Source organism: Siphateles boraxobius, unplaced genomic scaffold, assembly GCF_051911475.1.
Source record: "Siphateles boraxobius isolate OS27281-9 unplaced genomic scaffold, OSU_SipBor_1 56, whole genome shotgun sequence".
Taxonomy (NCBI): domain Eukaryota; kingdom Metazoa; phylum Chordata; class Actinopteri; order Cypriniformes; family Leuciscidae; genus Siphateles; species Siphateles boraxobius.
The window spans coordinates 4,344,128-4,359,582 of NW_027509182.1; the positions used below are offsets into that span (position 1 = coordinate 4,344,128).

The 15,455-nt window shown below is 38.5% G+C and overlaps 1 protein-coding gene across 5 annotated transcripts in view; it reads right to left on the reverse strand.

Moving 5' to 3' along the window:
* Positions 1-12,983, reverse strand: part of sik2a (salt-inducible kinase 2a) — a 64,670-nt gene extending 51,687 nt beyond the window's left edge. The window contains exons 1-4 of one of the 5 annotated variants that reach the window (XR_013195652.1): positions 12,558-12,901; positions 11,130-11,246; positions 9,586-9,649; positions 6,295-6,456 (exon numbers count right to left, since the gene is read on the reverse strand). Coding sequence is in view for 4 of the 5 variants with exons in the window: in XM_077206453.1 (XP_077062568.1) it covers positions 6,295-6,456; positions 9,586-9,649; positions 11,130-11,246; positions 12,558-12,695 (481 nt within the window). In the remaining variant the exon portion in view is untranslated. Of the gene's footprint in view, positions 1-6,294; positions 6,498-9,585; positions 9,650-11,129; positions 11,247-12,557 lie in introns of those variants that run through there. The other 4 variants (XM_077206453.1, XM_077206454.1, XM_077206456.1 and 1 more) reach the window with 4 other exon arrangements.
* Between the last annotated feature and the right edge of the window lie 2,472 nt (positions 12,984-15,455).

Consider the following 15,455-nt stretch of genomic DNA (forward strand, 5'->3'; position numbering starts at 1 on the left):
GGGCAAAGCCTACCAGTATCAGATTCTTCCATTCGGTTTTGCTCTATCACCTCGCACGTTCACAAAATGCGTATAGATGCAGCTCTAGCTCCGCTCAGACTGCAGGGCATACGTATTCTGAAATAGAAGCTTTAGCGTTAAGTTCTGCCAGGAAGACTCAATTGCTGCGTCACTTATTACCTTCTCATCTATCCAATCATGTCTAATACTTGCGGTATAAAAGACCGGTACTTACACATGTTTGAGTTCGCAGATGCTGATGCTTTCATTTACCTCCATCCTCCCCACCACCTCCAAGATGGTTCCTTCCCCTCCATCCTCCCCACCACCACCAGGATGGTCCCTTCCTATACCTCCCAGGGGGTCGGCTGCGCCCCTGCCTTCATCTTCAGCCAGGAAATGCAGAGTCTGGACCTTCGGATTGCGAGCTATGGACGGGGCCTACGCCAAAGAACTTTATTGCTTGCTGGACTATCAATAAATGTATTTATTGTTACAGTATTTATTCTCCCGAGTCTTTCTGGTAGAACTACCTAGACGACTGGCTTATCCTAGCAGAGTCGGAACAATTGGCAGTTCGGCATCGAGATGTTGTTCTCGCACATATGAAAAAATTGGGGTTGAGATTGAATGCCAAGAAAAGTGTACATACTCCAGCACAGAGAACCATCTTTCTTGGTGTCGTGTGGGATTCAGTGACAATGAGGGGCGTGCTCTCGCCTGCTCGTGTTGCTTTGATCCTCACAGTTGTAAAAGAGATAAAGCTAGGCCACTGTAAAACAGTTTCAAAGACTGTTGGGTCTGATGGCAGCTGCGTCCAACATTATACCGTTCGGCCTGCTGTACATGAGGCCCTTACAGTGGTGGCTCAAGACCAAGGGGTATCTCCGAGGGGGAACCCACTCCATATGATCAAGATAACACAGCGGTGTCTCCGTGCCTAGTTTATATGGAGGAAACCTTGGTTTCTATCCCAGGGTCCAGTGTTAGGAGCTCTTTGCCATCGAGTTTCGCTCTCGACAGATGCTTCTCTCACGGGCAGGGGAGCGGTAATGGAAGGTCATTCAACTCAAGGTCTTTGGAGGAGTCATCATCTTTCGTGGCACATAAACTGCCTGGAGATGATGGCAGTCTTCAATGTGTTGAGACACTTCCTTTCAGACCTGAGGGGCCACCACGTGCTTGTTCGCACAGACAACACGTCGGTGGTCTCATAAATAAATCATCAAGGGGGTCTGCGTTCACATCCACTATACAAACTGGCACACCAGATTCTCTTGTGGTCCCAGGAAGTTACTCTCTCTCAGAGCAGTTTATATTCCGGGACATCAGAATATAGGAGCAGACATCCTGTCGAGACAGGTGCTGAGGCCCGGGGAATGGAGGCTCCCCACTGAGGTGTAATTTGGAGAGTTTGCGGTCAGGCACAGGTGGATCTGTTTGCGTCTCAAGAAACGACGCACTGTCCACTTTGGTTTTCTCTCACGCATCCAGCCCCATTGGGTCTGGACGCAATGGTAGAGACGTGGCCAAGGCTATGTCTGTACGCTTTCCCCCCGACCGCTCTGCTCCCAGGAGTTCTGGAGAAGGTCTGCCTAGACAGAGTGAGTGTTCTGTTAGTAGCTCCGTACCAGCCAAGCCGAGTGTGGTTTTCAAACCTAATGTCCCTTCTCGACGGCCCTCCTCATGGAGCTGCCGGTTAGGAGGGACTTTCTATCTCAGACGGGGGGAGAAATCCTCCATCTCCGTCCAGAAACATTCAGCCATTGGGTCTGGCCTCTGAGGTGGCCCGACTCATAGATTCTGGTCTCTCAACCGAGGCTGTAGAGACAATACTTAACTCCAGAACTCCATCCACGAGGAAGCTATATGCCCTGAAATGGAAAGTTGTTACTACTTGGTGTAATTTAAGACAATGGGATCCAGTTAATCGTACTATTGGTTCAATACTTGGGTTCCTGCAAGATCGTTTTGCTTCAGGGTTATCTCCTTCCACACTGAAGTCTATGTTACGGCTATTGCTGCCTACTCTATAGGAAGAGATCCTCTTATTATACGTTTCCATTGTGGAACCCTGAGGCCTGCAGTGCATACCAGAGTTCCAGCTTGGGATCTGGTTCTTGTTTTAGAAGGTTTATCTATCGCTCCCTTTGAGCCTCTTGATACTGTTTCAGAAAAAATTCTGACCCTCAAAACTGTGTTCCTTCTAGCCATTTCCTCACTAAAAAGAGTTGGAGATCGTCAGGCCCTTTCGGTATCACCTTCGTGCCTTGAGTTTGCACCCTGGATGGTCAAAGCGTTCCTCTATCCCAAACCTGGATACATACATAAAGTTCCAACAAATATACCACAGCCTATTTTACTGCAGGCATTGTGTCCTCCTCCATTTCATGATGTAGACCAGGAGAAACTGAACCTCATCGGTCCAGTCAGAGCACTGGACACTTATGTCCACAGAGCTGCCCAGTTTAGAAAATTTGATCAGTTACTGGTATGCTTTGGGCCTCCTAAAAAGGCCTTCCGGCATCCAAGCAGATGGTTAGCAAGTGGATATTCGAGGCTATCTCTCTTGCATATGAGGTTATGGGGCAGCCTTCACCTTTGACCATTAGAGCCCATTCTACTAGGGGTATGGCGGCCTCCAAGGCCCTAATTTCTGGGATGTCCCTTCAAGAAGTTTGTGATGCAGCTGGCTGGTCTTCGCCGCTTACGTTTGTCAGATTGTCAGATACTTTTGTCTAACTTAGAAATGGATACCCCTGGGTCTAGAGTTCTCATGTCGTGACAGTTTTTCATGACAGGTTCTTGGCCGTATGGCATTCGGGCATTCTCGTTCCCAAAGCATCATCGACGCATCGCAAGTTCCTTCGAAAGGGAACGTCTCAGGTTACGACTGTAACCCTAGTTCCCTGAGAAGGGAACGAGATGATGCTTCACTTTGCCATACTTCCCACATCCCTGTGATCAACTTGCTTCTGCCTTTTTCGAAGCTAGCACGGCTCTAACCGGATGTGCTTTTATCCTTTCCTGGTCATGAAGTCACCCGCCCGTGACGTTCACATGTGCTTCAGACGCAATCACGCACGGGCGTTCCCAAACCATCATCGTCTTGTTCCCTACTCAGGGAACTAGGGTTACAGTCGTAACCTGAGACGTTATCCCGCCTGGTCCAAGCCAAAAGAATTTCTACTGTGCCACAAGTCACACAAAATGTTAATGATGGTTATGGGAGAAAGGTCACCCTATAGTGCTTCATACTCTGCTTTAGACAATCAGTGGGCCTTTAATGACCACTGTCAATCGTTGAAAGTGCCTACAACTGGGCACATGAGCATTGGTCTGAGGAGTCCCGTTTTCGTTTCCCGTTTTCTGAGGAGTCCCGTGTCTGTGTGCGCCGTTTTCCTGGGAAAGTAATGCCACCAGGATGCACTGTGGGACGTGGACAAGCCAGTGGAGAGAGTGAGATGATCTGGGCAATGTTCTGCTGGGAAACCTTGGGACCAGCCATTCACGTGGATGTAAATGTGACACCTACCTAAACATTTTTGCAGACCAGGTACACCCCTTTATTACAATGGTGTTCCCTGGTGGAAGTGGCCTCTTTCAGCAAGATAATGCACCCTCACACACTTCACACATTGTTCATGAATGGTTTGAGGAACATTATGGAGTGTTCAAGTTCCTCCAAATTCCCCAGATCTAATTGAGCATCTGTGGGATGTGCTGGACTAACAAGTTTAATCCACGGCGGCCCCACCTCACACCCTACAGGACTTGATGGATCTGCTGCAAACGTCTTGGTGCCAGATACCACAGCACAGCTTCAGGGCTCTTGTGGAGTCCATGCCTCAGAGGCTCTGCGCTGTTTTGGCAGCACGCGGAGGACCAACAGCACATTGGGCAGTTGGTCATAATGCTTTTGGCTCATCTATATGAATGACAATGTCATGGACACAACATTGAAACTTATTTCATATTTTGCACAAAATTGATTTAAAATGTGACACACTTTTGTCAATAGGTCAATCATTCACAGTTAATGGGTAATAAAGACAATCAAAATGGCTAACTACTGGCCATTTAATCATCTGGTCGATATATCTCCCAGTAGTACGCATCACACTTCCTCATATACCAAACATCTAATAGTATTCAAAAAACTATTATGTAACAATAGATTTATTTCCCAAGGAAAGTTCACTATTGCTTTGCCGTGTACAAACAGGGTTACATGAAAAGTGTACTGGATGAATTGCATGAGTTAGGAGTATGTCTGTGTTTAAGGAATGAACTGTGAAACTAAATCCAGTTTGAACTGATGTGTAAATATGCAATCCTCTGATAGACTTTGGCTGGCATTGTGTGTGTACGTGTGTGTGTGTGTGTGTGCGTGCATACTGTGAGGAAAAGATCTGATTTTACTTGTGAAATACACCAGAGCCAGTGAGGATCGGGCAATTACACATTTTTATTCCAAGATAAAGCAGAAAATCTTCAGGAAATTGAAGTAGCTGTATTCAGTTTCAAGAACAAATGAAATAAATATAAAAGCATAAAAAATGTAATGTCTTATTACTTTCTTCTAGTACTTAATGAATAAGACAAAGGCTTATTAAAGTTAACTAAAACCGTTACGTAAAATAAACATTAACAGAAATAAAAGAAAGAAAAACCTTAAACTTATTTTAATTCAGCTAGTTGCCAAGGATACATTTCTCATTTTCATTTAGTTTAACTTGATGCAATAAAATACACTAAAATAACTATAACTGAAATAAAATGAATAACAACTATGGCACTTTACAATTAGGTCCCAGTTAACATTAGTTAAAGCATTGACTAACTTTAACTGACAATGGGCAATGCATTTGTCACAGAATTTATTGATCTTTGTTAATGTTAATTAATACAAATATATTGTTCATTGTTAGTTCATGTTAGCTAAGGTCAATTAAAAATATTAACAGAAAATAGAACTTTTTGTTTTAATAATGTATTAATAAATGTTGAAATTAACATTAACAAAGATTAATAAATGCTTTAGAAGTATTTTGCAATGTAAGTTCATGTTAACTAATGTTAACAAATGAAACCTTGTAAAGTGTTACCACAAAAAGTAATATAAATGCCAAAAACACACAACAATAATAGTAATACTAAAACTTAATATAAACACTAAAAGTATACAAATAAAAAAATATTCAAATAGTTTCACTCATATATTTAATTTTCATTCACATATCATTCTTTTTGCCCACTTTCTCAACTTTCTCATCTTGCACTCCATGTGGTTATTCATTGCTAATGTTTGCCCTTGAAATTCAAGGTAAAAACTGAAAAGTGATATTTCAGTGCCAGATTGCACGAGCGAGCTTATAACAGCTTATTAGAGATAGTCCAGCCCCAAACTCATGCTATTAGTTGAACCAGAAGTTGACATTTTAGACTGCTCAAACAAACAGAGCAATGTTTTGACAGAGACAGAGCTTACACTCTTCATAGAAGTCAACAAATTACTTGTAGTTGTTTCATCATATTAAACAGGGATAGAAGAAAATAATTTCAACATCAAGAAACGTTTAAAGGTGCAATAAGCGATTTCTGAGAAACACTGTTAAAAGTGGATCGGACTGAGCGCCACAAAACACCTGTACCCAATCAGCAGTAGGGGGCGTTTTCACTCATAATGGGGGAGGAGAGAGAGTGAGCAAGAGGGAGATTTGAAGAAAGACTGTAGAAAGAGAGATGCCTGATAGACATTACAAAAGAGAAAAGGTCAGAGGAATATCACTGGAAAAGAAGGGGTATCATCAGGCAAGAGCTTTAGGACCCGCATTAATATTAGAAAAGCTTTCTAGCGCTGGAGAGAGCCAAGCAGGAAAGCCTGAAAACGGATGCCAAGGTTGAGTAACATTGGTTTTGCTATGTTTCACAGAACCAAGATCTGCTGTTATTTTAATGTTAGCTATAGTAACAGGACAGTTTTCAGTGTCATTGTTTGTCTTGCTTGTACACTAGCTTGTATATATTCTTGTGAACTGTTTGTTCATGTTTTCTCTTCCTTATCAAACATTCATCATCTTTGCATTATTTTGCTTTGATTTAGCTATGATAAAGAGACATCCTTTCTTGCATTGGGTGTTCGTGCATTTTGGAGATGAAGCAATGAAGGGAGAGACTGATTTCAGATATCAACAGTGTTCCTCAGAAATCGCTTGCTGCACCTTTAAAGCCTGTTGGTGTCAAAGCACCTTTAAAGCCCCAGACTGTAAGAAAAAAAGGTACATCTCTTACCTGCTATCTTCATATTCATGTGAGCATCCAGTAACAAGTTCTCAGCCTTCAGGTCTCTGTGAACAATATTGCGTTTGTGGCAGTACTCCACCGCTGAGAGGATCTGCCAGAATTTCCTCCTCGCATCCATCTCGCTGAGCCGCCCGCGGCTGGCCAGGTAGTCTGTGTTGCCAGACAGGGATCAGGTGTTATTGGGTCGTCATCTGCACATCCAGGCAACATGTCACAGTCATGAATTTTTCATGAAAATGGTATGCAGACTCTGACAATGAGCAGGGAAAGGGCAGGGGAACATCTGTTTAATAGTACTGGTCATAGTAGTCCTGATTAAATACTGTATTGGACTTGACAAAAATACAGCAGCGAACAAAATCTATTTGAAGCTGAACAGCTGGGGTTCATCACACTCATTTGAAATAAATTGAAATGTAAGTAATTTACTTCAAATTAAATAATTTTTATATCGCCTTGAGAGTTGCTTATAATGTTAGTAGTTTGTTGTGCCAAAATCAATTCATGTTCAGTTTCAGATATAACTTGCAATTCTGACTTTTTTCTTTCAATTCTGACTTTTTTCTCAGAATTGTGGGATATAAACTCTCAATTGTGAGTTATAAAGTCAGAATTGTGAGATATAAACTCACAATTCTGAATTTTTTTCTCTGAATTGCAAAAAGTTTATATCTTGCAATTCTGAATTAACATGTAATTGAGTGTTATAAAAAGTCGCAACTACCTTTTTTATTTTTTATTCTGTGGCGGAAACAAGCTTCCATACTTTTGTCATTTTTATTAGTTTAAAAATATATATTTCTATTTAGCTTTCAATTATTTTTATTTCAGTTTTAGTAATTGTAGTACTTCAACTTATTTTATTTTAGTTAGTTGTCAAGGAAACATTTCTAATTATTGTTTAGGTTATCCGTATAGTATTTGTATCATATTTTATTTCAGCTTTATTTCATTGAATGCAAACCATTTTGAACAGTTAAAAAAAAAGAACACTGGTTCAGATATTTTTCTGAAAGGTACTGTATGTTTTCATAGTATATTGAGCTCTTTTTTCTCAAATGATTAAGGGAAATTTATTTCCACAAGCAAAGACCCTTTTAATAACACATTATTTTCTCATGTCCTTTTTGAAGCATCACAGGTGTTTGTGTAATAATACCTTTTGCTATGTCAGAGTGACGTGAATATGCAACCACCAGCTTTTCATGAATTTCAAATCCAACGAAAACAACCTGTATATTCCTTCCCCCCTAAAACAAAAAGCCTGCCTGTCATCCACAGCTGACCACACTTTCAAAACAGGACCTGATTGTCAGCCATGTCTGCTTGAAATGCGAGTCGAGCGCTGATAAAACAGCAGTCCTCTGAGTTAATCAGTTGACAAGGGCACGGAGATGCCAGTTGCATGCGTATGCATGTGTGCGTCATACGGGCCATGTAGGAGACTTCAAAGGGTGCGCTGTGCATGCGAATGCGAGGCAGTGTGCAGCACGAGTAGGATGGTACGATATTGAGTTGAAAGATGGCTTCACATCCCTATGGATTGACTATATGACAACATGTCATTTGCACCCAGCAGGTAGGATAAGGAAATTGAACATTCATAAATTGAACATCCATATCATGACCACACATGATATTTTAACAAAACAAAAATGGAACATCCAGAATGGAGGGAAATATGAAAGAAAATGACTGGGCAGATCAAACATTAAAAATATAGATATGATTAAAGTGAAAAGGAGGTGAGCAAACAGCATACAGAAGAAAAAAAAGAAAAAAAGAAGACAATCACTTAATTGAATCAATCATTGAATTCATTGAATGAATGTTATTTCAGATGAGCTGACCTAATCCAGACTAATACACTTCAATACCAAATAACATGCAGGGGTATTCAAGTAAAGTTTCATGAGATCCACTCAAGGCTCTGAATGTCCATCCAAGCAAAGGCCCAAAAGAATCAAAGGTCCAAAATATGAAATGAATAAAGACATGTGCAATAAAAAAAAAGAAGTAATTTTGTATTTTTGATCTAATTTTACATAAAATTATCTTGTGGAAGTCTGAAATAAAGAGTCAAGAAAGAGATGTTGCATCTGATATTACTACAGGTTCATTGGAAGTAGGCCTACACTGGAAATGGAAGGTTAAGCTTAGTGATACTGTAGCTTAATGTTGTTTACCTAAATGTATGAAGCAAACTGTGAGCTGAAATATCCGCAAAATGAAAAACAACACTGAAATAAGAGTAAAAAAATTATGTTTGTTTCTTTATCTACTGGTCTCGTCTTTTTTCAGACTCATCATTGGTTCAATTCATTTTATATATTAAAATAAAGCGATGAGTCAGAGCCAACCCAGCCATGGGCAGCGTATAATGTATAATATCTCAATAAAAGCAAAAACATCAACCATAAATAATAAAAATTAAAATTGTTACTCTTCTTTATGTATAAATACATTATATTGAATGGGATTACCCATTTATAGACATTTTACCCACATATTGCATAAAGTAAAATGGTATATCAATTATTATGCTCTTATGCTCTAGTCTAAACAATGTAATGACATGAAAAAATACTAAATTAAAAAAACTTTTTTTTCTGGTTCTGAGGAGAATATTCTAATTTAACCCAAATACATAGAAAATTCAAATATTGTACACTGCAGAAAGAGTATGCTACTGTAAACATAGCGTCACTGCATAGATTTACTGCTGACTCTCACAGTATGTGCGCTAAGAAAAAAGTATGCATGCCATCAAATACAAGGAGTATATTAACACAACTGAAGACGTACTGACAAAATAATAAAGGATGTCTCTGTAAATTATCTTATTCCTCTTTTTAAGCAGCAGCTGTCATATCATATTCACTCTCTCTCTTGCTTTGTCAAACGCAACCTTTTGCCCCTTAATGAGGTTATAAATCTCATTCACTGCCTTTCAAGTATGACTGTAGCTTTACTGCATGGGCCTGTTATGGGTGAGATGATTGTTTCTTTGGTCACGTAGCTCTCATCTAAAAAATCAGGACCTTTTTCCATTACAGGTGCCATCACAGGACAAAAAATAGCTTCTGCTCAGCTCATCCATTAGTTTTAAGTGAGTGAATCAGTGTATAGATGGATGAAATATGCAGACGTGGTTTGACCATCTCAATCCACTGCAAGCATGCATTCACTGCACATGCACTACTTAACAGTGTGGGGTGAATATATGGATTACAATGAAATAGCGTTTGTCTGCACATGTAATGAAACGGACACACTCACCAAATATCTCTCCATTTCTGGCATATTCTGTTACTAGATAGAGCATGTTCTTGGTCTCCATGACCTAATGAAAGAGAAGAGACGTGATTCTTATCCATTGCATGAATGTGGAATGTTAAGGCAATGCAATTCATATCACAAAAACCTCAAATCACAAGTGCACAAGACAGACAGCATTTTCATCTGTCACTATAGTGTCGACACTTGGCTTCAAGTGAGAAAACAATTCTACATCCTTTATGGTGTGATGCAAAGGAGAAGACAAACACTGTCAATGGTGGCAAGTGATTCACACTTAGCCAATAATATGTTATGGCTATTATTTTAGATACATAGGTGTAATATTTCTGCAAGCTATCTTTCTCTACTGTACACTGCTGTCCTATCTCTGAGAGCACTAGTAGTAGCATTTACATTTCTTTTGGACATGTACCATGGTAGTGTCATGATTTTCTGAAGTACATTGGAGTAAAGTCAATGCAAATATTGTCATAAAAAGTTTTAAACATTTCTGTTCCACATTATGTTAAAAAGCTTTTGAGTTTCAGACTTGAAAAAAAATCTAGACAATACAATACATAAATACAATAATGAAAATGTAAAAGTTTGGTAAAATAAATAATTTGTCTATTAATTATTTGATAGATTAGTAATAATGATTTCTATTTTATGTATTAATTAATTCATAGTTTTATTGACATTATTTTATAGATTATTACTATTTTTTTATTTTTTGTTTTATATTATTATTATTATTGATAAAATAAGCAAAAAACAAACAAATAATACGCTTTAAAATAAATAATGCATCAACAAAACTATGAAACAAAACAAGTGGATAATAATTATAAAGATTATTATTATTATTAAATAACAAATAGTTATACTTTAAATTAATAAATGTCAACAACAATTTGAAAACACACCAGTAGATAAAAATAACACTAATTATTATTCACTGGCACTAGAAATAACAAAGTAGTTATGTCCAAAACGTTAACTAGTAATGTATATAAGAGTACCATTGTATCTACTACCACACTTGTACCATGATATCACCACATCATCTTATTTTTTGTAAGGGAATGTTTCTTCATTTCATAGCACTATTTTTGCCTGGTTGTGACGTCTAGTGTTGAACTAATGACCATGTGGGCAGTTGGTAGATTTCTGTAGGTTACTGATATTCCCAGTTGACTCTGCCAAAGGAACAGTGAGCAGTTTTGTTTTTTAGAAAGCTCTATGTATAATACCAGACAGACAAATCACAATCTGACCACTGTCATGATTGGACTGCTGCTGATGCTGCATTTGTGTTGAGTATCTGTTCATACTGCATCAGCATCCAGGCCCAGTGACCTAAAAAACTTACATAACATGACAAGACTAACCCTATAAAGCTCCCAGCCGAAACCACTGGATTCAACAGGCCTTATTCTCTAGAAAAATCTCATGGAACAAATGCTAATACAGGTAAGAAACAAAAATAGCTGTGGTTATTTTCAAAAATGCACACAATATGCACACGAACGGTCATGCAGTACCTGGTAAAGCTTGATGATGTGAGGATGGTCCAGCAGCTTCATGATCTCCACCTCCCTGTAGATCTTCTCTAGGTTCACCGCATCAAGCTGGGTCTTGTCTATGATCTTAATGGCCACCTGCAATTCAGCAAATGTGTGTTATGTCTATTGGGCTTTTATTTTGAAGCCACTGATGCATGAATTATTTATAGTTTCCAGAAAAATAAAGGATTATTCACTGAGCTGCACCACAACAATACAATGAAACAGTAATCATTTTAGACCTATTAGCTTTGAAAAAAATGAAAAGACCACTAAGATATGACATTTGAGTATATGACTTAACTATAATAAAGTTGTTGTTTTTTAAACTAGCATAAAAGCATTGCTTACAGACTGCTTCCTGTCTCATGTCTTTACAGCGTCTTTTAAAAAATCATGCAACTGCAACTGGATATATTGCTGTTCCACTTTTGCTTCTAAGAGAAATGGTGGGAAGCTGAATCACTTGTTTGGTTTTATCTGAATTGATCTTGACTGCAGCTCTTAGTCACTCTAAAACTCAAGTTCAGAGGAAACTGACCCTGACACAATGTAATACTAATCTAAACTGACGACAGAGACATAAGGGCAGATCCAATTATTTACAGAAAATACACATCAAGCAATGAACAATTTAATTTATTTAAAGTAAAAAATTAATTAATTTAAAACAGCGACCCGAACATGCAAACTATGTTTCTATACTTATGATTTGCCACGGTCCCCTACATATCAAAGGTCACGGTTGTTGTTGTTGTTTTGTTTGGATCTATTAAGCTATTCAAATATATTTTTTAAAACGTAATGCACGAGACAAAAATCAGAGGACCCCTTTAGAGCCTGTTTTATTTCACAGATAACTTTTAATTTAAATAAACTCTTAATTAAAATGCATACACACGTGTACATTATGTACACAAACACACAGGTGTGTGTGTGTGTGTGTGTAGCCTACTCAAGATGTAAGTCAAATATTTTAGGTTACACCACTTGGCATTGTAGAAGTAACATTTTTGTTTTGTAAAACATGGTATAAACGTTGTTCAAAACTGTATAAAACCAACATGAGTAGCTACATTACAAATATTAGAACTTGGCACATGTTTGACAAAAACTGAATTTTAAAATATAATATATATATATATATAGCCTATATATATATATAGCCTATATATATATATATATATATATATATATATATATATATATATATATATATATATATATATTCATCTCGCAGATCCCATTTGTCACGGACCAAAATACAACTTACAAAATAGTTAGGTTTAACAATGACACTTCCCTTTTCTTACAACACTGATAAAAGTGTAAATGTAAGTTGTTTCCAATGCATGTTAGCGCATGCACTCTGAAAACACCAGTGTGTGCGTATATTAGGCTACTCACCTCAGATTTTGTGATGCGATGTCTCGCCAGCTTCACAACTGCAAAATTGCCTTTTCCCAGCGTGCGCTCAATATCATAAAATCCCACGCGAACCGGTGCCCGCTGCGACGGCTTTTGCTCCTGGGCGGCCATGACCATAGTTTTCTAGTGAACTACTGGATAAAGATGTGTGTGTGTGTGTGTGTGTGGATGGTGTGGCCACCTTCACCTGCTCTTACAAAGCAATTGAAGTGGCGGGTGTGATTGTTTCTAATACCAAAGCTAAAATGCAAATGGGGCATATGGGTGGCAAGGGCTCCTGCACATTTCTTCGTTGCCAGATCAGGGCTCTACATGACTGAAGTGAGACTGAAATGAGAGCGCATTCCAATCCGATGCTCGGAATGATGTTCTGGCGCTCGACATGCATTGACGTCAGTGCAGAATGGATTGTATAAAGGGGCGGATCTCTCAAAGCGGCTTCGATGTTCGTCGCGGCATGTCACCAAGACAACCTTATCCACCTTGTACGTCAATCAGCGCCTATTGCGATCTCTCACAAACACTTCAACTCGGTTGCGTACATTTGACCTTCAACAAATTAAATGCATTTTATTGTTTACATTTATGAAAAACATAATTTTCTTCAACATAAACAGTTGCGCCGACAAGTATGCATTTTAATTAATTTGTGCTACGTTTTTCGGACTACATGGTTTTGCTCAATGCGTGCAAAAAACAACTGTCATAGATAAAAATCAATTAATTAATTAATGAATCACATGCATAGAGATGCTCCCTCTGTGCTTGAAATGCAGCTGACACCATTATATTGCTTCATATTTAGAATTTGTTTTGTGTTAACACCGCAGTGTCGACAAAGGAACCCTAATCTATTAGCTATGTATACCAAATGGCTTTGCGATATTTGCAGTATAACACTTTGAATCTATATTTGGGTATCTAGGCTATATTGCATAGAATTATGTTGATCTTTTTTTCATTCATATATATTTTTAAAATAAATAAAATAAATTAGGTATAAATATGATTTACAGTAGAATTTATTTAGAAGCATAGAATTTATAATTTAATTTAAATATATTTGTACATTTATTTAAACATCTGTAGATATGCGCTCCCCTGACTCTTGAGCATGTTGTCAGATAGCGACCCCTGCTGTCGAAAACGGCTTCTGCTGTTATGTTATTTTATTTTTTTGCTGTTAAACCAACCAAATAACAAACATATAAATAGTGAATTCTGAACACTTACATACAACAATGAAATACAAAAACGGATGACAGAATAAATAAAGATAAAGGAAGACATTAAAAATACTAATTAAATATAAAGTATAAAAAATATAAAAAAAATACAGTAGAAGAAAATACAGAAGTAGTGAATCAAGTTACTTAACATTCTACAGATTGCCATACAGTTTCACAAATTTGACACTTTTTTGTTGTTTGTCTTTTTAGTGTCATAATTAAGTGTTTAAAGACACGAAGAAAATTATTTTAATTTGGGTACTTTTTAAGTTTACATTACATACATTTACATTTATGAATAAAATATTTTGCCAATAAAATTAATACATTTCCTATTATATTCTATATTATAATTACAATGAGAAAAAATAACTAATTATATCACAATGTTAAATCAATGTTTCTGTTATAATATCTTATTACTACACCAGGGCTGTTGCATCACAATAAGTGTATTGTGATTGTCAAAACATTTAACTAAACAGAATTTTATTAATTTTATTTATTATGTTGCAATGTTTAACTGTTTTTATAGTGACTGACACAAATTTCACAATTTAAATTCATAAGCTTGCGATTTGATTTCCGATCTTAATTCAATATCGATTTATTTAGATAAATATCAGGGACAGTATCTACATCTTAATTTTTCTCAAGGAAAAAATCTCCCAACTAAGGCTGTAAACATACAGGGAAAACCTATGAACTGGTATTATTAAAGGTTAAAGGTGCTCTAAGCGATGTCGGGTGACATCACTTCTTGTTGACGTTTAAAGTATTGTCAAACAAAACGAAGGCTAGCTAGACCCTTCCTCCTCCTCATCCGCGCACTAACCCCCAAACCGCACCCCCAAACCCTTCTTATCGGAACATCCAGGTTATTGGCTGGAACGGTTTGTTATGTTTCGTGGTGCGGGTAAGCCCAGTTTGTTTTTGTTGCCGTTTGTGGAGCCTGGGGTGTCTGCAGAGACCGTGCAGCAAGTGCTCCTCTGGCACCTAGTCCGAGAGAGCAGGAGAAGTCTGATGAGGGTGAAAAAGAGGTACAACCTGAACCCTCACAGCCTCTCTGCCCCACTTATGATGAGCTGTTGGGTGTTATGGAGGGCGCTTCAGCAAGGCTTCAGCTGCCGTGGGAGCGCGTGAAGGAAGGAGTCGTTCGCGGCAGGCTGGATTAGCGGTTCCTTTCTGGCCATAACTCCCCAGCTCCCATGACCCTTCCATTCCTTCCTGATATGCATATTGAGATATCCTGTATTCTGCACGCATTCATATTCTGCACGCATCCATCGTTAGCAGCGAGCACACTATGCTGATGTCGAGGGGATGCGTGAACATTGGTATGTGTCGATGCTCCCAATCAACGAGACGTTTGCGAACTATTTCGCTCCTGGAAAGGCATCGGCACTAAAAGCTCCAGCCCTGCCTTCTAACCTTTCAAGATGACATCTTGCTTGAATGGCAGGGCATACACGGCAGCAAGTCAGGCTGGTGCTGCCTTAAACACTATGTCAGTGTTACAGGCATACCAAGCCGACCTGCTGAAGGATTTGGATCAGGGGCAGGGTCTCTCTCCTGACACATTGGACGAGCTGTGCCGCACCACAGATCTGGCTCTTCAGGACACCAGACAAACCGCTGCCTTGATTGG